This window comes from Aricia agestis, chromosome 2 (genome assembly GCF_905147365.1).
Source record: "Aricia agestis chromosome 2, ilAriAges1.1, whole genome shotgun sequence".
Lineage (NCBI taxonomy): Eukaryota > Metazoa > Arthropoda > Insecta > Lepidoptera > Lycaenidae > Aricia > Aricia agestis.
The window spans coordinates 8684052-8706063 of NC_056407.1; the positions used below are offsets into that span (position 1 = coordinate 8684052).

At 38.0% G+C, this 22012-nt stretch overlaps 1 protein-coding gene and 1 long non-coding RNA gene across 5 annotated transcripts in view; one reads left to right on the plus strand and one right to left on the minus strand.

The window, feature by feature from the left end:
* The window catches only part of LOC121739633 (phosphoinositide 3-kinase adapter protein 1), a 33869-nt gene that overhangs the window by 3111 nt on the left and 8746 nt on the right, over positions 1–22012 (minus strand). For 2 of the 4 annotated variants that reach the window (XM_042132141.1, XM_042132139.1), the window contains exons 2-13: positions 19573–19870; positions 18389–18636; positions 6983–7100; positions 6256–6482; positions 5819–5985; positions 5368–5512; positions 4792–4943; positions 4412–4544; positions 2009–2199; positions 1069–1915; positions 899–970; positions 722–819 (exon numbers count right to left, since the gene is read on the minus strand). In XM_042132141.1, coding sequence (XP_041988075.1) covers positions 722–819; positions 899–970; positions 1069–1915; positions 2009–2199; positions 4412–4544; positions 4792–4943; positions 5368–5512; positions 5819–5985; positions 6256–6482; positions 6983–7100; positions 18389–18636; positions 19573–19870 — 2696 coding nt within the window. Of the gene's footprint in view, positions 1–721; positions 820–898; positions 971–1068; positions 1916–2008; positions 2200–4411; positions 4545–4791; positions 4944–5367; positions 5513–5818; positions 5986–6255; positions 6483–6982; positions 7101–16175; positions 16369–18388; positions 18637–19572; positions 19871–20010; positions 20116–22012 lie in introns of those variants that run through there. The other 2 variants (XM_042132140.1, XM_042132142.1) reach the window with 2 other exon arrangements.
* On the plus strand, positions 528–20691 carry LOC121739634. The gene is made up of 3 exons (XR_006037477.1): positions 528–539; positions 18027–18032; positions 20642–20691. It is a non-coding gene; the product is annotated as an uncharacterized LOC121739634 (long non-coding RNA).

Sequence of the window (22012 nt, forward strand, 5' to 3'; positions counted from 1 at the left end):
CTAAAGGTACTTATCTTAGTTCATCATGCCCACTTGAAATGTTCGGGTTATACACTGTGTTTCTGTTCCATTTGGTGGAGTCGCTATTAATTATTATTTATTTTATTGAGGAATATTTTTTTTTAGGTTTCCTCGAGATCCAGTTAGATGTGGAGATTGGTTATCAGTTATTTAGCACGGCAAATATGCGAAGAATTTTTCAAGCCGACTTTACCCAGCTTGTTACCCAGTTGTATGTTCTAAGCATTTATATTCAATGTATGTATACACGTATATTTTAGTTAATTATAAAATTAAACATATCAGAACAACATAATATTACAAGTAAAATATAATTACTCCACACTTTATACATTAAACTTCGGAAAAATAAAAAATGGACTATTAAAATTATTACACTCAACAAAAAAATGTTGATCAGTTCGACTCCACTCATAAGTCACTTCGCCCTGTTCCAGCGGCGAAGTGCGGCCGTAAAATTGATGTGCTTTTTTGGCATTGTAATAATTAAAACTTTAAACATATACGTACACATATACGTAACGACGTAAAATTTTGTATGTTGATTTTGTATGTAGCTGAAATGAGCTAACTGTGGCGGCTTCTTGGGTCACAGCTGCGTCTTATCCACCGCGGCGCTTGATTTTATTTATGAGTCAAAATGTGGGGTAACTATCTCTCTTGCTAAAATAAACTTAAATATAAAAAAATGAGAGCTTACAATAGATCTGGCTTTGTCGTCCATCTCCGACTGCACGCTGTTAGTCTCTCCGACGCTGCCACCGCTGACGGTGCTGAGACGGCCCGATGATGAAGAACCTAGTTAAAATATTTCAGTTAAGCTATTGTCTAAGGTTCATTAATGTCAACCTCATGAATCAATAGTTATTTAACTTACTGTCACTTAAACTGCTATTCGGTCTGGTGCTTCCATTTCTTTTCTCTATGGTACCAGTGCTGTGATCATGATCTACAACAAAGACAAACATATCAGTAGATCGTTGAGCCAAGAGGAATCGTTGGTGTACCTATTAATCAATAGATCATGCAACCCAATTAAGAACTTACGTTTGCTCTTGCTTTTGGAGAACATTTTCTTGACTCTTTCGAAGGGCGTCGGTCGTTTCATGTTGTCCTTGATCCTCTGCTGTATCTTGTCGTACTCCTCCCGCATCTTGTTCAGCTGCTCCTGCTTCTCCTTCAGGGACTGCTGGGTCTCGTTTCTATTCTTCCACTCCATGACTAGTTTCTCGACTTCGGATATGGTAAAGACGTTGTTCTTGAAGTCGTTAATTATCTCCGCGAGCTCCTCCTGCCCGGTCGCGTCTTTCCCCGACTTTATGCTCCCGCTGTTTCTCGCGTCTCTGGTGTTGAGGTTGATTTGGCTTATGTCACTCGTCGGGGTATCGATGGTGAAAGCCTTCGATTCCTCGGTGGGGGAGTACAGGAAAATGTCGGACTGTTGCGGCATCAGCCTCGAGCTGTTCGCGTACAAATTGTTCGGTCTGAACTTGGGGCTCTCCACCTTGATGTTGGAGGGCTGGACTAGATAATCGTGCTCCAGGGCCTGCTGGATTCTGTCGGCAGTGGCGTCGCGGAAGGCGATGCAGTCGTTCTGGTAGAACTGCTCCTTGACCTTCGGAATCTGGAGGCACGGTCGAGGCTTCTTGTAGTCCTCGGTCTTGCTCGTATTCTCCTCGAGGGTGTTCGTGCAGGCCTCGCTGAAGGGATCGGACGTTGAATCGTCTAAGTTTTCCTTCTCGTCGGTTACTTTGGTCGGGGAGTCCACGGTATCCGAGGACTCGACGATGCGAAGCTCGTGTTCGTTCTGCTTCTCTTCGTCGATTTCGTCTTCTTTGTCGGTATCCGACATGTTCTTCAAATAGTAGTACATGTTGGAAAATTCATTTATTTTCTGAAACAACAAAAAATATGAAGACGTTAACTATGTTACTAGTCCAAAAATATATTTATAAGATCATATTATAGAGTACGAAGCTGCAGTTACCATGTGATCAGCCAGCATATCCGCCAGTCTCGTGTGATGGTGGTCCCTCGCGAGGTCGGCGGGCGTCCGACGCCGCGCGTTGCGGAGCGCCAGGGCTGCGCCCCCTCCAGGGCACTCCAGTAACTGCCAGCACACGCGCTCCAAACCGAACCGCGCCGCCCAGTGAAGAAGTGTAGGGTACTCCTCTCCGCCTGGTAAAAATAAGTTATCTTAAGTTAAATTTAAAGAAGTGACGTAAGTAGTAAAGTAGGTACCGGAAAACCGGGGTGAATAGAATTGAAGGGGGCAATAGAAAAAAATCTTAGGATAATTTTTGGGTAGGGTGTTGTTTGGGTGGGTATCCATTCTGCAACCTTACGAAAATAATTACCGAAGACCCCGTTTTACGGTAAGTACATATCTATTAAAGTTCACACAGCACACTAGGTTAAATTTGATGTCACATCATATTGTAAGCATGAAAAACGTAACAGTCTTTACTCTTTAACCTAATATCTAAGATCCGACCGTAAAATCCTGCATGAATCGTTTTTTTCGATCAAATATATTTTAAAATAATCTTTAGAACGTATCTAAGAATGGATTAATGTTGGGTTGCCTTGTTAAAAGTAGCCGCAAGTACCTCTAATTGAGTAAAATGAAAGCCCGTAATACAAACTTGCGTGTATTCAATGGAAAAATAAGAACTAAGAAGGATTAGGAATGACAGGATACTACGCATAAAAATAAAAACGCCAACAGGCGTTTTTATTTTTATGCGTAGTATCCCCGCAAGATTGCAATTTTTATATTTAACAAAATAAAAATTGCAATCTTGCGGGTTCTCGACGTCCTCAAATTCTCCCAGGCATAATAATTGCAGGCCTGAACATTTGCCTTAAACAAAAGTGATGGCAACCCCAGTTTGCGGCTACCATGCAACTGGCAACCATGGATATTCATGCACAAAATGCATAAAACTTTAATTTTGTATCAAAATTATTAAAAAAATCGATGCTTCAATTTTGATGATGAACTATGACTGTTTACGGGCTGGCAACCCTAGGTTGCGGCCGACTTAGAACTGGCAACCATTTATACCTTATTTTGTCTCGTCATTTTCTTTCAAAAGATGTAAAACTTACTGAAAAAATATTCAAACAAATTATGCATTTATCTCATGAACATTAAACTTAATTAGAGGTACTTGCGGCTACTTTTGACAAGGCAACCCAACATTAATCCATTCTATGCGTTCTAAATATTATTTTAAAATAAATTTGATCGAAAAAAACGATTCCTGCAGGATTTTACGGTCGGATCCAATACTATAAATTCGTGCATTGCGGTTGGTTAGTTTTATTTAATCCAATTTAAAAAATCGACTCGAGTTTTCATGACCAAGGAAATTAAAGTTATTATTCTTACAGGCTTGAAGATTGAACCAAATATCTTTTGATTAGTTACGAAGAATATTCGCCCACGAAATCAAATCAAGAACATAAAAGGTGGCATTGATTTCGTGAATTTGTCGGCGTCGCTCACTTCTTACATTTTCCTCACAAAATCCCGGATCCAATAATCGATTTAGCCTGAATTTCGCCGCGCTTGTATTATGTGTGTGTGTACTTAAGTCGAAAGTTTTACAGGCACTGCTTTTCAAAGGGACCTTTTGACGATATAATTAACTACCTTTGACGGAATAATATATTTATTTTAGGTCGAACAAATAGTCTTAAAATTGACTTTTCGTTGAGGTAAGATAAACAGCAATTTGAAAATTTTAACGATGAAAGTCTTGATAAAATAAAACAAAATATATTTTTATTCAAAATGGGTATCATGATACACTTTTTGAAAGTCGAACGAAGAAACTACGTTGCCTACCACCGGTTCGGGAACTACCCCGCCGAGAAGAACCGGCGTAAGAAACTCGCACGGGGCCATCTTTTACTAAAAAAAATGGTAAATTACAAAGTTATGGCTTACAGCTATGTAACGAAAATAAAAGAAAGTACAAGTTACTTTCTTCTTCAAGATCATCTGTATCTTTCAAGAAAGATACAAATACACTTTTTTGCCTAAGCAGTGACGAAAGGCCAATGTTCTACTTGTGCTGTTTGTTTGTGTGGTTCTTCTTTAAAAGAAAGTCCTAGCCCATAATACGAGTAGGAAGGGTTTTGGATAGTTGGAATCTGGATAGCTGTGCTTAAATTGTTACTGTTGTTATTGTCCTCGCTCCTGAAAATGCATTAATGTACTATCATAGAAGTTGATTCATAGGAAGATTGCGGAAATGCTTAATTTGGTTGCGTTATGCCAAACCCAGCCAACAGATCGTGGCTAACATTGAATTGACAAAGACCAACCAAATGACGTGGGACCGTCAACTGCTTACGAATCAATTTCTTCGATGGTACTTACTTGATACGTCAGCTTTAGGGTTGAACTGGTCGGTGGAGGATAGCAGGTTGAAGTGTGGTGGGATGTTCTTCTGGAAGGCGTTTAACATCCAGCTGTCCAGTTGCTCCTTGCTCGTTGTTTTGAAGCCGAGTGTCTGAAAAAACCAAATTGATAATTCCGACGGCCCTAACTACCAAAGCTTTACTCCTGAATTATTTTTGGTAGATTTGTTAACTACCTAAGCATTAGATTAGTGTTCTGCGCGGATTCAGCGCGTGCTGCGCGCATGTTTTCCCATACGCTATAGTAGAACACGCGCATGTCTGATCGCTCCGTTAAATGTTATTTTTGAGGGAAAAAGTAACAACCTTACAAATCTCTGCGTGGTTTTGGACTCATACCTGACACATGAACTCCAAGGGATGGTCAGACGCTCGGAGCAGCTGGTCCAACTCTCTCAATCGACTCTCGCACTTGATCTGTCGTCTTCCCAGAGACTGCCCATTCTTGCTCACTCGTACCCAAACTAACATGGATACTTCTAGGCACGATTCTAAAATAAATATGAAGGTTCTTGATAATGAAGGTTCCATGGTGCATTCGCAAACAGCGAAATGAGCTTCTTAGGTCGGTATAAATAGTCCGTACTCAAGTTGCATTTCGGTCTCAAGACTCTGTGATTGGTTGGCTGTCAAAATTTGGACCAATCACAGAGCCGAACCGCGTCTTGAGACCGGGTCGCACCTTGGGTACTGACTATTTATACCGGCCTTAGTTACTTAAACAGTGTTTTGTGCTTGTTCGATATTTAAGGAAAGTACAGACCGACCTATAATACATAAAGTGAAGCTTTGTATTGTAATAGGGTTGAAGTTAAACAAACAAGTGGATTCGATAGACGTAGGTATTAAAATTTAATCACGTTAATCTATAGACACGAGTGACGAGGCAACATGTCCAGCAAATATAGTACTTACCAGGTATATCAAACTGCAACGTATAAGGGTTTCTCTTTTTGTATGTCGGTATGTGTATCACCTCGCCTTTTTTGTCCACCATTATCTTGATGCTGTCCTCCTCTCGAATTGGGTCGTTCAATAACGCTATCACTCGACTTTGACCCTGCGACAAACATATTCTTATTATGTTATGGATGATAATTTCGCTCACAATATACTATTATTCTCTCATGTTGGTTTTGTATAGAATTGATTAGTGTTGTACTATTTTAGACAAATACTCTAATATTTTTAGAATAAATACGTTTGGAAATCGTGTATTATTCCTAATATAATATGTGTAAATACAGCCTAATTTATGCTTAAGCTTTGTTCACAATGTCAACTAAATTAATTGGAAACGAAGCCTAATTTAGAACTTAGGCCGCGTTTACATTGATTTCAATGTAATAAAGTCATGTCTACTTACTATTTTAACTTTCTTTGGTACAATGGAGAAGCTAGTCTTATCAGTAGCAGTGTCCTTGCAGTCTTTGGTCCTCAGTATGCCCACTGCGGCGGTCAGGAATGTATCGACGAACGACGTGTCCTTCTCGCGGACCAACATCATTTGCCACTGATCTATCGATGGGTAGTCTGAAAATTTATTACGGTTAAGTACACTGGAGGGTTTTCCTATGATACGTCATACGATATCGATATCGCGAGCCGAGATAGCCAAGGAAAAAGTAATTCAGAATTATTTAGCCCAATATTATTGAGTGCCATCCCATATAAAATCTTACAGTTCTTGTTTTTCTCAATATAATGTCGGTCCGACATCGGATCGAACGTAGTAAAAATTTTCTAGAAATCAGGGTAAACGATACCTAGATGACACAATACGGTACCCTAAAAAACGCATACCTTCACTATTCTTTTTGACGACGTCGTTCTTCTCAACACCGAGCAACATCACCAATACTTTATCTACTTTAAAGAGATTGTCCGCTTTCAGCGTTTTCTTCAGCTCGGCCATTTTGTTTAGCAGGTGCGGGCAGAGGATTACTATTTGCAGCTGAGCTTTGCATAATTTGTCCAGCTTTTCCTGCGAGTCCGCTGACAGTAACTCTTCTGTAGTTATGGGGGTAACTCTGCGAATAAAAATAAATTGAATGCAGTCCCACTGGGAAACTGTTAGGATCAAAATAGCCTATGTATGTGTTAATCCCGAGCTTGTACTACTGTGTATATATCTATATATATAAAACTCAAAGGTGACTGACTGACATGGTGATCTATCAACGCACAGCCCAAACCACTGGACCGATCGGGCTGAAATTTGGCATGCAGGTAGATGATATGACGTAGGCATCCGCTAAGAAAGGATTTTGATCAATTCTACCTCCAAGAGGTTAAAATAGGGGATGAAAGTTTGTATATACTAATACTTCTTAACGCGAGCGAAGCCGCGGGCGTAAGCTCGTATATATATATTCCAAAAAGCGTTTAGTAGTTTTGCTCGAAGAAGGAACAAACAAACACAATCTTGCGCCATAATATTCGTGTAAACTACGTAATACGAGGGAAAAGTTAAATTTTTGTAGCCCGTTATATAATTAAATCTGAAACCAAATCAGTGAAACCTAATTACCTGTAGTGGTGTCTGGCACGCTGCGACATGATCTTGTCGAAGCTGGCGACGAGGTACTCCGACCACATGCCGCTTTCCTGTGACGCTGAGCTCCATAATATCGCGATGTCTTCCATTTCTGTGGACAAAGAGAAACATTTTAGGTTACTCTAACTGGTCGCTGTTAAGCATTTGTGTACTAACGCACAAAAATTGTTTGGGTTATGAATGCAGTCTTGTTCTAAATTATCTAAACTACATAACTGCATTCATAAGTCAATAGTCATAACCAAATACGTAATTTTTTGTAGGATGGTACACAAATGCTAAACAGCGTCCAACTAGAGGTATAATCAAAATAACGATGAACAGAATTTCATACGTATTTTGTATTAACTATGTTAAATGAAGTTTTGTGTCTCGATACGTCGTTTGAACTTTAGGACTCTACTGTACTAATTGCATGACTCTAGAGTTTCGATTTTAGAGTTGGTTATATTAAAACATCTCCTTGTAACTTGTTAGTTATACATTTTAAAAGTAATCGAGAGCTAGAAAGCTAGTTTAAGTAAAATTGGAAAATTACAAAATGCTGCATCAGAGGCCGTACTACGAAACCGTTTTGAGACTCAAACAATCGTACGAGAATGCCGCGTCCTACTCTAACCATCGAGAAATAACGTTGTTAGAGCAGGACGCGGCATTCTCATCCGATTGTTTGAGTCTCAAAACGGTTTCGTAGTACGGCCTACTGGTTTGTCGCCTCCGTGGCCTAGTGGTATAAAGCGGCTCTTGACTCGGAGGTCGTGGGTTTGATTCCCGCGTTGGAAAAATGTTATTTCCAAGTTTGGTTAGGACAATGCAGGCTGATCACCTGATTGTCTGATAAGTAAGATGATCCATGCGTCGGATGGGCATGTAAAAAGTCGGTCCTGCGCCTGATCTCTCGCCGGTCGTGTCGGTCTTCCGTCCCACTGGGTTATGAGAGTAAAGAAATAGAGAGTGCTCTTGTGTACTGCGCACAAACTTGGGCACTATAAAATTACTCCAGCGTAGCTGGCCTGGTTTCAATGAAACCGGCCACCGTCACCGAAACTGGTGTGGGAGATATTATTATTATTATTACTGGTTTGTCTTAACTAAATATGCATATTGACGTATTAGTATTGCATAGTGATATCGGTTCAAACTCCAACCGTCTGCGCTTGCGTCACGGGAAACAAGGTACGACGTACTGTTCTTATCACTGACATGAGACATCTTTATCGAATAAGGAAATAAGTTATAAACAACAAGCGAGCAAGTATGATTGATGCTGACACGTCTAAGCGCCTGGCAGCGCTCTGGCAACGTTGAAAGGATGTGTTGTGGCCTGTGGGGATAATCGGATAAACGATGTCGTTCTTTCGATAACCCGAGGTCAATGACACCGAGTTTTGGCCTTAGCGATATTAACTTGACCTTAATGAACATCCAAATGAGCAATTAGTCGAGACTCGAGAGTATCGTACTGACAATTTGTTTTGCCTTTCGACAACGTGCCTGATGCATTTTCTTAAAACAATGAAAATGTTTACGAAGCCAATAACTGAGGTCTGTTTGACTTTGTTTGGCGACAGCTGCGGGGCTAAAATGGTCGCTTTGAAGAATCATGATATGAATCATAATATGATTAATTTTTCTAAAATCGCAAAATGCAACTCTGCTTGCAATTCATTTCTGTATTGTTGTACTGATTTGACATTTGTCAGTTTGACAGTTTTGACAATTCATTGGCTGAATTGATTGAGAGGAATTGCTAAATGTGACCATTTTAGCTCCGCTGGTGGTAAAAGAACTGATGATAATTTAAATTCATGAATATTGTAAATAAACTTTATTCATCAGAATCGTGGTGTTTTGAGTCGATTCATGGAAAAATTATTAGCAATATTGTTTCGTCAATTAAAAAGACTTGGTGCGTCAGTTGGGAAAACAATTCCAGGATTTTCATTTCCTTAACAAACGATACTTACATACCCATACTAATATTATAAATGCGAAAGGGTGTCTGTCTGTCTTTTACCTCTTCACTTTTCCTCACAATTTGCATGGAGAAGCCTTGAGTCCCGACAAAGGACATAGGATACTTTTTATCCCTGAAAAATGTCCGTTTCCCACGCGACAAATGGATTTTGGCGCAGCGGAGTTGCGGGCGTCATCTAGTACCTATTATTATAGTACCTACTACATAATGTAGTTTACTTATATTTCGTTTAGCATTTATTTTGACTAACTCTCCCACATGTGTTACAGTTTTCAGCACAAACACCGCATGACCTAATATTGTAACGTTTTCTGTAGACGGATCAAACAGTTACCTGCAGTTGTGGGAAACTGTAATTCATCACAGACCACTTCAAAGAAAATGCCCATTCATCCATTCACCGCCTTAATGTTGTTACAGTTTCTTTGTAAAACTTTTTTTTGTGAGCGCTAACTCCAAACATAGCTGCATCATATTATTATCTCTGAAATGCAGCTTCTTGGAATCCGATTTCCCAATGTTCGTTGGTTTTTTAACAAGCTTTTAAAATTACTTGCAGTTATAAACAATGAAGTTTTGTAATATAATAAAGAACTAACATTAATATAACTGAAAGTTATAACCAGCATAATTTATTTACATACGAATGTAACCTATATTGTTTATGTTGGGGCGCACCGTTGTCTAATCGTCAAGTTATTCCGGGCCACGCCGATAGACGTTTGTCTATTTAGGAAACGGATATTACATTTAGTCGGGCCTCCATTTGGCGGGTAGGTGTATATCCGTGCGTTTCCGGCGCGCGCGCCGCGGTGCATAGCGTATGCGCTCGGGGTGCCATTAAAACTTACGGCCGTATGTTTTTCATTCGCTTCCACGACTGGAAGTGGATGTAACAATTATTATAATCTAAAATTAGCTTTATGAGGCACTGGGTGAAACCGGGGCAGAATTCTCCTCTGTTAATAAAAACGTCCATAATTTCATAAGCTTTTGCGAAGTAATTTATTTAAGTTATAGTGAATTAATGGTTCTTTTATCGCGTCATCCTCTTTACCTCTAATTTGTCCTCGTTGTCGCATCTCGCTGTTTTACTCCGTAAATTGTGTCAACGAGTTACTCTATTTATCGTCTCGCCTACCGCTTATGGAAGCTGCTCCACTTTAAAACGTTCATTGTATCAAATTGTGTCCAATTATGATGATTCTACATAAAAATAACTTGCTTTTTATCTCAAAACTTAATCTACTTTTCATTTAAAATTAAACATCATTAACATAACCTTGTGAGTTGTGATGCAATTAAAAAGTTTTACGATATGAATTCATTCCGTAGTAGCTAGGTTAAGAGCCTAAGGTTAGAGATCCTAAGCGAACCTCTTCAATTTTATTCAACATTAGCTTTATAAATAGCACAAACATAAATAAAATCATGCATCATTACAATAAAAGTGGAGTAATGATATGCGCGCAGTGCGCGGCCGCAAACGCGTGCACTTTCTACAGTTTTAAATAGACAGTTATTATTGTATTGAGTTCGAGTGCCATTAGAAGTGGGCTTGATGGCCGATAAGTTCAGGTTACAGACACTACAGAACCCCTTGTACTTATAATTATAATGGACATGGTGCAAGACGACTAGAGCTTTATAATATAAATCATGAATTACACGACAAAGTTGTTTAGTTTTGGATAGATCTTTAAGAATCTAATAGTATTTAGCTAAGTAGGTTTTCAAAGCGTTATCTTCTGATTTTATGAATTTGGCACCTTCAACTTAATTTTAAAATTTCGGCTACGAAAATCTTAATTTTATGTTCAAAAATTGTCGCGTAACAAATAATTTTATATTGACTATACACTATACAGTACTGTTTAATACAATTATTTTGTATGTTATGTTAAGACCATAGAATTTAAACGGACTAGGAAATCCTTAATCGACGTTAATTCACCGAAAAGCAAACGAAATTAAGCTGTAATTATTCCTAGTATGAATGAGTATTTATTTGTCCGAGCCCCATATGCGTGCACCGAACATCACCCGTTCTCTGAGAAACGCACCAGGCACCGGAAATCGTTAGTATGTGTTTACATCTTATGATTTTGAGATTTTTAACACATTTACATGAAATATGGTTTTATTCTCGGTATCCTCCTTTACGTAAGTATTATAGTACAGTTAGACAGTATTCATAAGGTGACATATTTGTAGTATAATAAATGAAAAATATCTTAAATAATCGGCCAAGTGCGAGTCGGACTCCCGCACGAAGGGTTCCGTACGGGTATAGAGCGAAAGTAGACAAAAAATTCTGATTTTTGTATGAGAGCCCCCCTTAAATATTTACTTTTATTGAATTTTATTATTAATTATTAAAGTAACAATATAATTAATATTTTTGTGAAAATTTCAAGTGCCTAGCTGTTACCATTGTACGTTTCTTGTATGGGAGCCCCCCTTAAATATTAACTTTACTATATTTTTAGTATTTGTTGTTATAGCGGCAACAGATATACATAATCTGTGAAAATTTCAGAAGTCTAGCTATAGCCGTTCTTGAGTTACAGCCTGGAGACAGACAGACGGACAGACAACGAAGTCTTAGTAATAGGATCCCGTTTTTACCCTTTGGGTACGGAACCCTAAAAAGTAATAGCTATTCATATAAATAAAACTAGTTTCTTTGTAAACGATATTGAGTTTTACGCTTCGCGTAGCAGGCCGTAGTCTCGTAGCTCGTGGCTCGTAGACCGAAACGGTTCGTAGCACCTACGTTCATAGAATACTTCATAGTACGTAATTGTAAAGTACCTAATTTATTTATGTTGTAAGTTCTATTTTTTAATTATTGCACCTACATTGTTGGGTGTACCTACAACTGTAACTGCCGCACTCAGAGTGGAACATTAATTAATAATTACTTAAATGTAATAATTAATTCAAAATTTTGACATAAGCCCCATACATTAACCTCTTAAACGTAATTTATGTTTTTAAAATTGCGTAATACACGCGTTAGTCAGAACGGAATACAGCTAATGTTTTTAATTAAAGCGTAACGAGTTTAACAAACATCCCATTTAGTGAAACCGACTAATAGGTACGTGGAATTATGAGAAAAATAGATTAACAACAACAATGTGTATCACTGAGCGAAATGAGTTGGCCGGCTGAATCATGATATCGAAATAAACGCTGTTTTTTTTTCATCTCATGTTTGCGGTACTTAATCATGCTCTGTGTCATATTATTCCATTTCAATAATTTTAATGATGCAAATTTATATTTTCAACGATAAGTGGGTCACTGTGTAAATGAAGACTAAGTACTTTGAAAGTTTAAATTGACTTTGCAGTTTACAATAATACGATCGTAAGCTGGTAATTGTTAAAACAACCTATTTTACACCATAATATTATACAATGTTTTGTTCTAGTCTCATACGTTAGAAAAGTGGATAGACAAACAACGACAAAACACTAAAACGTCTGTATAAACAGCATGGATCCATGGATTAGTTAGGGGGCTAGTACTTATACTTAATATAATTTAATTCCTTATATGGCTTGTAGTTTAAACATACTTTGGAAGCAACACACACTGATACTGACTTATACTTACGTCATAACTATTTAAGAATAATAATAATAATTTGTAGCTATGTACATATAACATAAGACAATACACAACTAGAGACATTACCGAAATACTAATCACATCGCGAACACGTGCGATGTCCAAACTCAGAGGTGGTCACTGATCACAGCTGCTAGCCACACTTACACAATGATCAATCTTAATCAGAGGATTAGCAATGACAATTGATACTAATTATTATAAAAACAACTCTAGCACGTGTTTTCAGTACTCTCTAGGCAATGTGCTTACTTGATGTTGAATATTTCATCCTGATATGTTCTACAACTTCTACATAAAGTTCCTATTGAATCACGAATCATAGCCCTATTCTATTATTCAAACAATAGTAGAATCTGACAATTTTAAAAAGTTGTACATATCTGTCAAGTAGTATAAAAAATTGTTACATCTTTATAGCTACTGCTACAAGTTACAACATGAATCTTGAGACAAGTTTATATCCTCTTTGTCTTGAGAGAATACGTAACTTTACGAAATTGTCGAACTTTATTACTTTCAATTATGTTGACACAAAACGTTACAGCAAAGTTAAAACCATCAAGTCAATACTAATATGTACTAGGGTAAATGACTAGTAGATTGGACAGTACTAGTCATTGGAAAAAGCACAAAAACACCATATTTATTAATGTTTCTTTAAAAACTGAGTGTTTTTCTTTAAAAACAGGCGTTCTTTTACTTTAAAAACAGGAAATTTTTAAAGCAACATTAATAAATTTGGTGTTTTGTGCTTTTTCCAATGACTGGTACTGTCCAATCTACTAGTCATTTACCTGTGACTACTGTCAGAAAAAATCACGACCATTACCCGAGGAATTGTAAATGCTTTACCGGCCTTTACGAAATTAAAGCGATTTCCACACGCTAAGTGCAGGGCATTTATTTTTACGAAAATATGCAACCAATCATTTTCCCAACATGTTATTTTAAACCGCTCTACAATTTCATAACGGGAAGCACCTGTTCCTCCTCAGTTTGACAAATATAGGTTATCTAGATTGTTATATGCACTAACCTGAAATATGAGATAGCCCAGACCGCATCCTAATATTGTATATTGTTTATCAAAACTTTCCGTAGAATGTAGAGCAGAGAGGTAGTAACTTTAGAGCAACATTGTAACATCATCGTTATTATTTTAAGTAATTGTACCTCCGTGACATAAGTATACATATTTTTAATATTGTTAGGATTCCGTATAATACTAAATATTTTTTTATTTAATACTAGCTATCCCGGCAAACGTTTCTTTGCCATATAAAGTATTTCGCCCGTATTATTTTATTGAAGTGACTAAATAAGTATGTCACCAATCACCATGGCAACGTCTATCGTTATCCCGTCGCAAAAACAATGGTCACCGTCAGTCTCCAGTTGTAATAATTTACTATTATTTATTCAACAAATGCTCTTATCAATATAAAAAGTACCCAGTAGCCGATTCTCAGACCCACTGAATATGCATATAAAATTTGGTTAAAATCAGTAAAGTCATTTCGGAGGAGTACGCGGCCTAACATTGTGAATTTGTGACACGAGAATTTTATATATAAGATTTATATTACAATTATTCTAAAGACGATAAGTTTGTTTCATTATTTTGCATCGAATAGGCTCTACAGTTACTGGAATGATTCTGGTAGGCAGAAATATAGAATGTGAACACACTATGTGAACGCATGACTTTCTTCATGTTCACATAGTGGACAAGTAAATGTTCGTCGAAAAGAAAAGTCGAAAGCTTTAGTTTTACATGCTTAATAACTAACTGATAATATATTGTGTATATCTATAATATAAAAATGAGTCGCTGAATGTGTTGCTAAGCGCAAAACTCGAGAACGGTTGGACCGATTTCGCTATTTTTTTTTTTTAAATATTCCTTGAAGTACGAGGATGGTTCTTACGGAGAGAAAAATTCTAAAAAAAAATTAAATTTCCTGAAAAAGTCTAAAAACTCTTATACAAAGAGAATGTCATATACTATGCTCTTATATATAAAAATGGATTTTCAAATGTGTTAGTCGCGCTAAAACTCGAAAACGGCTGAACTGATTGGGCTGATTTTAGTCTTAAAATATTCGTAGAAGTCCAGGGAAGGCTTTAAAGTGACACGAAGTTCACCGGGACAGCTAGTGTATAATACATATAGATTGTAGTTGTCCAAAGTTGTCATAATTCATATTAAGATATTAGATACGTGCTTGGCGCTTACTAATGATAAATTGTCGTCACAGAACATGCGTCATGCTCGCAGGAAACATTAGGAAGTAGATAATTGTTCACTATAAAGTTATATCACACGAACATTTCCTTTAATTTAATCGTTGAGTTCATTTTAAGCAAGGTACCTCCAAACGTTTAAAAGTCAAACTTTCTTTCTTTTTCCACTGTTTTTCTAATGATATTTGATAAGTTATCAATAATTTAGCTACCCATATTATCACTACTAGGTAATTTTTATTGAGTTAAGTACTCATTATTAAATGTTTAAATGGTGTCATTTTACTGATAATATTATCAGTGAGAAAGCAATTAACTTGGGTAGAGCTTTGAAGTAATTACACGGTAGAGCTTTCTAGAATTTATTTAAATTGGTGTACTTATTATTTTGTAATTTAGGTTCAAGTTAATGTACGCCTTGTTACGGAATATAATTATTTGAAAATACATTTCGTTTTCATTTTTTAAGGAAAATAATAAAACTCTAAGGTCCTATTTCACCACTTCCTGATAAATTACCGGATATTGCCGGCTATCCACAGCTTATTTGACAAATTCTCCATACTCTACCTGTCAAGTTAAGCAGTAGATAGCCTATCCGGCACTTATCAGGAAGTAATGAAACAGCCCCTAATTGTAGAGCCATTTTGTTCGAAACTGGCGGATGTCATAAAAACTTAGACAAAGAAGACGATCTCGCTACATTCAAGACTTAATTTAACTGAGAACAAAACAGGAGCCTGCGATTATTATTCCTTCGGCGAGTACATTACGGGAGCCGTTCCGATGCATGCAAACTACACCATGCTTATTCCGCCGTCCTGCCAGTTGCCACCCTGCATAGCTAATGTGTGATAGAAAAATATGTGCCTTAGATCTTTTCGTGGCAAAAGTGACCTCTATGTACACACAATAAAGACCCCCAACTTCAGCATTTTAGTCCATCCTATCGGTGTATCTTTGACATTGATTTTGACATTTAACGAAACCGAACATTTTAAAAATACTAATTGCAGTGGGTCAGCAGAACAATGGGCTTTTGTTCAATGGAGCACCAAAAATTGTTAGGTACCTTTGTACAAAAGCTTTTATAAAAAATCAATCGTTTATAATATGTCTTTTCAATGAAGGCTTCGCTTCAAAGAAGGCTTGTTAAATTACACAATATAGGAAAAGTTTCAGTTAGCTTTTGATACAATAATTTAACATAATATAAAAATGTTTAATTTAATCACACTTTTGTACTTAAAGCTTTTTAAAACAAAATAATTGAAATGTAGAGTCGACAAAAAATTAACTCACGTGTATTGTCTTTCGTGACCGCCATTTCTTCCGAATCCATTTCTGTATTTCACTTTCAACTAATGTCTATATCATTGCACAGAATTTAGCGAATGCAAGAGCGCAGTACGCCTGAGAACCGAGCACTGCAAAGTGTGAATTCGCGACGATGCGCGCCGGCGCGGCGGGCGGCGGGCTGGCGTCAGGCGGCGCGCGCGCACGCCACTCGCATACTAAAACCGCTAAAACGCAGGACCCAGGGACAATCGCGAACCGCAAACACATTTGGGATCGACCACGTTATCTATACCAAACAAAATAGGTATAGATACCAAACAAATAGGTGTAAACAACGCGCTCTAAGCAAGATAAGCTCCATAGAAAATAATGTTATCTGAAAGCGATAAATCTCGATTTATCACAACATTACCATTGATATTATTTATCTGTAAACAAACCGTAAAACGGAGCTTATTCTAAATCTTCGATAGGCATCTGTATCGTGGGGGACTATTGCGGAAAGGCTCTACAATACTCTACCGATGTTGAATATAAATGATCGATTCCGTGTATTTTTACTGCTGCGGCAGATCAAGGTGTTTATCGGTAACCTTATTACATAAAGCGGCGTAAACAAATCTATCAATGCGATAACAAGGGAAAGGTTGCGTTTCTTATTATTTTGGACAATGCACTGCTATCGCGGGTCGAAGGGCGAGTGCAACGCCCCAATATCGCGCGTCTTGGACCAATTATTTACGACCATACATCGAACTGATTTTAATGTACCACCGGAGAAATTGATTTATACGCAGATGGCGGGCCTACGTTACTTGGTCGCGTTGTCGAGTCAGTGTTATTCAGCTGGGCTTGACTTTACCCGACCAAATCACGTAGGTCCTACTGTTCTTCTGATAATTCTACTGATAACATATAATTATTATCTAATAATAGAATTTTACTATTCCAGTATCCTTTTGTTGTCGCCATTGTGGCACCTCGTATATTACGTAGTCACTACAGTCCATCCAGAGTTGTCGCCTCGGAGTTTCTACGAGTGTGATCCTTATTTCGTTCTCATGAAGGTTCAGTCAGAGGTAGTATAACTTTGAATGGTATATATGTAGTCAATGTAAGACGCGACGTAATTAGATAAAGTCATGATCAATATGGAAGTAATGTAAGCTCATTGAAATGAGACGGACCACCCAGCGCTCAGCGCCCGTCTCTACTTCATTTCCGCTCCATAAAGTGCGTTTCATAATCATCTAAAATTCTAAACCTTTAATTGTTATCATTTTCTTATTGTCTGACACGTGTGATAGGTTCTATCCAATGATATTCTACTTATACAGATATGTTACGTCCATACTATTTTCCGGCTTAAATCTCTTCCGAACAATTTTCAAATTCAAAATTGCAAACATTGACAAATTTGACAGATAAGTGAAACAAAAGATACGAAAACCCATTTACCTAAAAGAGACAGTTCTATTTTTAAACGTCGAATCGTATCGCTGTCTCTTTCTTCGCCTGAGCTATGACGAAAATTAGATTTTTTCCAGATTGTTCGAAAAAATAATTGAAAATGTAAATAATCGAGGTATTTATTGCAATCAAGACATGTGGTAATAGATTCCATGTGTTTTGTTTACTTTCGAGTCATAATTGGTTTATTTTCGATACACGCACGACGACATTTTCAATTCATTTAGGTAAGACAAGACGCAGCACGTTCGTGACTGCACTCGATGCAGACTAAACAACAGACGGCCCAATTGGGCCGTATTTGAAATTTGAATCTTCACAACGCGCGCGGTAGTAACATAATATCTGCTTTGAGTTTTTCATCATTGGTCAGATAGATCAGAGTAAAGTGTAAACTTTGCTTTATGTAGGTGTTGTGAGCGTAGAACGCTTTCATTGATTTTGGTCAAGATTTTGTGTTGTTTGGTTTTTCTCTTTTTGATCTATTTACGGATTTTGTCAAATGTAAATATATTAATTACAAGAGGTTACAATTAGATGGCATAATATATCACCATTAATATGTTCCCTTCCTTGTACCTTCCGTATTTAATAAACCTCATCTACAGTTTCGGAATTATTATGGTGGCAAATTGACAGTTATCCACATGGCCTAAAGTGAAGAACCATTACATGAATAATTACATTATAATGTCACTTCTACCCAGATTCCAGACGCTGATACTTTATAATAGTCTAAGCAAAACCTTTAAACGTGAAGTTCTTCGGCCGCCGTCTCTTAACTCCCTCCTCCTCCGTGTGGTTGAACCTCGGAGGCGGCATCTTGGGCACCTCGCTGGGCACCGTGGTGACCTCCCCCTCCCCCGCGCCGCCCGTCGCCAGGTACCCCCCCACGGAGTGCCGACGACGCCCCTGCAGGGGGATCGTGTAGAACACCTCCTCGTGCTCCTTCGTGCCATCGGAAGTGACGACTTTGGTGCTTATTTTGCCCTTCCTAAAAAGGAAATTGTGTGTCAAGATTAAAGAACATAGGTATAAAATCTATACTTCCATAATAATAATAGCTCCCACACCGGTTTCGGTGACGGTGGCCAGTTTCATTGAAACCAGGCCAGCTACGCAGGAGTAATTTTATAGTGCCCAAGTGTGTGCGCAGTACACAAGAGCACTCTCTATTCCTTTACTCTCATAACCCAGTGGGACGGCAGACCGACACAACCGGCGAGAGATCAGGCGCAGGACCGACTTTTTACATGCCCATCCGACGCATGGATCATCTTACTTGTCAGACAATCAGGTGATCAGCCTGCATTGTCCTAACCAAACTTGGAAATAACATGTTTCCAACGCGGGAATCGAACCCACGACCTCCGAGTCAAGAGCCGCGCTCTGTACCACTAGACCACGGAGGCGTTACTTCCATAATAATATTATAAATGCGAAAGTGCGTTTGCCTAGCTGTCTGTTATCTCTTCACGCATCGCTGAACTGATTTTGCTGGGTATGGACATAATATGTACTTTGAATCCCGGGAAAGGACACAGGATACATTTTATCCCGGAAAAATGTTCGGTTCCCACGCAATAAACAAATTTTGTCGCAAAGGAGACAGGAATTGCGGGCGTCATCTACTTTGGAATAAAAATTGAAAAAAATAAACTTTTACTGTTGGTCGAACGTAGAGACAAAATTTCATACAAAGTATAAAATTTATGACATTCGATGTTTCGTGTCTCAACTCGTTGGGAACTTGGGACCGTATTAGAAAGCTAAGCTAAAGCTAAACTAGCAAATAATAATGTTCAAATCACAAATGGTACAAACAGAAGAACACAACAAAATAACAAATATTAGTGATCGAAGCTCGCTTATCAGTATTGCAGCTTGCATACGACGATAATGAAATGACTTTAATAAAATTAATTCTTACTTTATTCTGGGTGCTGTGAAGGTGTGTCTCATATCATCGGGGGCGCAGTCCCCTGGCCTCGGCTGGCCCTTGAGGAAGGCCTCGGCCTGCTCGGGCTCCTTAGCAGACAGCGACCTCAGCAGCGCCCGAAACTCCTTGCGCCTTGGACTCTCGGGCTCCCGTCTTCTCGGCGAGCTCAGTGGCCGTCCATCTACCCAAGTCCGCGCGGGAGCCGACCTGGAGAACTGCTCCGGACCAGGTATAGGCGCCGCGTTGTCAGTGACATCCTTGTCAGGGAACGCGAAGTATGATGGGTTGTCTGGAAAGATAATAATCGTGAGAAAGGAAGAAATGGCTTTCTAAGATCATTGGGTATGGTTTTATGAAGACTTTTACATAGCACAGGTGGGCTACGATACTTTTTAGCATTGTTATAATATGATGATTAGAGTAAGTTACCGATGAGCATCGCAACTTGTAAGACGGCATGCCCCTGGGCCCTGCGGCTGGCGAGTGGCGACTGCGGCGGGGGAATTATTCAATAACGACAATGAAGTAACGGCAGCCCATTACGTCCACCCGTACTCCGCGGACCAACCTACTTCGAGCGCCGAGCTCCGGAAAATGCGAATTGAATCCAATCTTCATGTTCAGATCTTAACTATTGTCTATGGGAAGTAGGCAAGTTGAGGGATCCGACTGCGCCAGAGCCCAGAAGGGTTATGTTTTTCTAGGATGTGTGTTCTTTCGATTCTATAGTGCGTTTCAGACTTCTAGATCCCAAATCGCTTGTCGTGTACAAATCTTCATTCTAACTTATAAAAGTTACTAAAATAAGGAAACACGCTGAAGAAAGCTCACTTCAACGATTGTATCTAAAGAAAATGTTAATAATCGTAAATTTAAAATTAATCATTAATATTATTATCAATGCCTCGTCATCATCAGACTTAGGTACCTACTTACGGTCGCAGTCAGAGACATTAAATGATGATTACTTAAACTTCAATTTAATGAAAAGTTTGACAGATAATATAAAAATCGACCAAGTGCGAGTCGAACTAAAGTACACATATTATTTAATTGAAAGTTTTGTGAAAATGTCAAATACCTATCTGTTGTCATTTTTTATATCGAGCATAAAAGGGCAAAAAATCACGTTATTTGTATAGGAGCCCCCCTTAAATATTAATTTTATTTTGTTTTTAGTATTTGTTGTTATAGTGGCAACAGATATATTATACACAATCTTTAAAAATTTCAGAAGTCTAGCTATAGAGGTTCTTGAGATGTATCTCGAGATCGAGATGTGTATGTCTGTCTCCAGGCTGTAGCCTGGAGACAGACATACACATCTCGATCTCGACAGACAGACAGACGGACATACTACGAAGTCTCAGTAATAGGGTCAAGTTTTTACCCTTTGGGTACCGAACCCTAATATGTATAGGGCTTATGTCAAAATCTTCAATTAATTACAGTTTAGTAATTATAATATTATTCGTCTCTAAGTGCCGTGCGGCAGTTAAACATTTTCAAAAATTTTATGAATGAGCTCGTGGACCCAAAGTTGTAAGAGTAAAGCTGCATAAATTGTAAAACAAAGAATAAAGAGATAGTAAATCCCATCTATTATCACAAGTGTCCGCCCGCATTCGTCTATATTTTGGTGCTGGGCTATTATTTCAACTGGAAGGGCGGGCCTGGCCCTTGGGACATGTGGCCACACAAAAACTCTCAGTTAATGGGCCATTCGGCATTGTGTCTAATTTGAACATTATTTGCTCTCAATGCCTTAATATCGTGAGAGCGACTTGTGAGCGTGGGTATTAAAGTGTAGTTTGTATTAATATTATCGATGTGATCTTTGTCAGTTAATTATACAGTACCTCCGGGATAGAAGTATGATTAATTTTGACACTGACCTCCATGTATTGTTCGATTTAGTCCGTCGCCTATAAAACGAAAAGAATAATATCTTATCCCACGTCAGATATCAGTCGATATTTAAAGAGAATGCCAATGTGTAGTTTGATAACAAACGGAGTGTATTCAACAAGGAACAAATGTTGTATTTATTATATGATAGTAAAATTGGTATTCGAGTTTTCGTAGTTTATGAATGTTTTATCTTATTAGTTTACGTTTTAGAATCGCGGCGCTATGGTGATTCTTCGAACTCTACAAATGAATTTTCGGCTAATGAATGAAACGAAATTCTAAGAAATTTAAAAATAAATGTGTGACGAATGCCACTACGTATAAATAATAACATATTTAGTTGATTAATAACAGACAATTAAATGTGTTATGTTTTAGAAGAGTTATTATGGCGGGTATTATAACGTTGCCAAAATTATACTTATTTATTTAGTTGTTAAAGCTTATCATTAAAAAAAATCTAGTACACTTAGTACGTTACACAAATACAAAGTTTCAAATATAATATCCTGTTTTCACA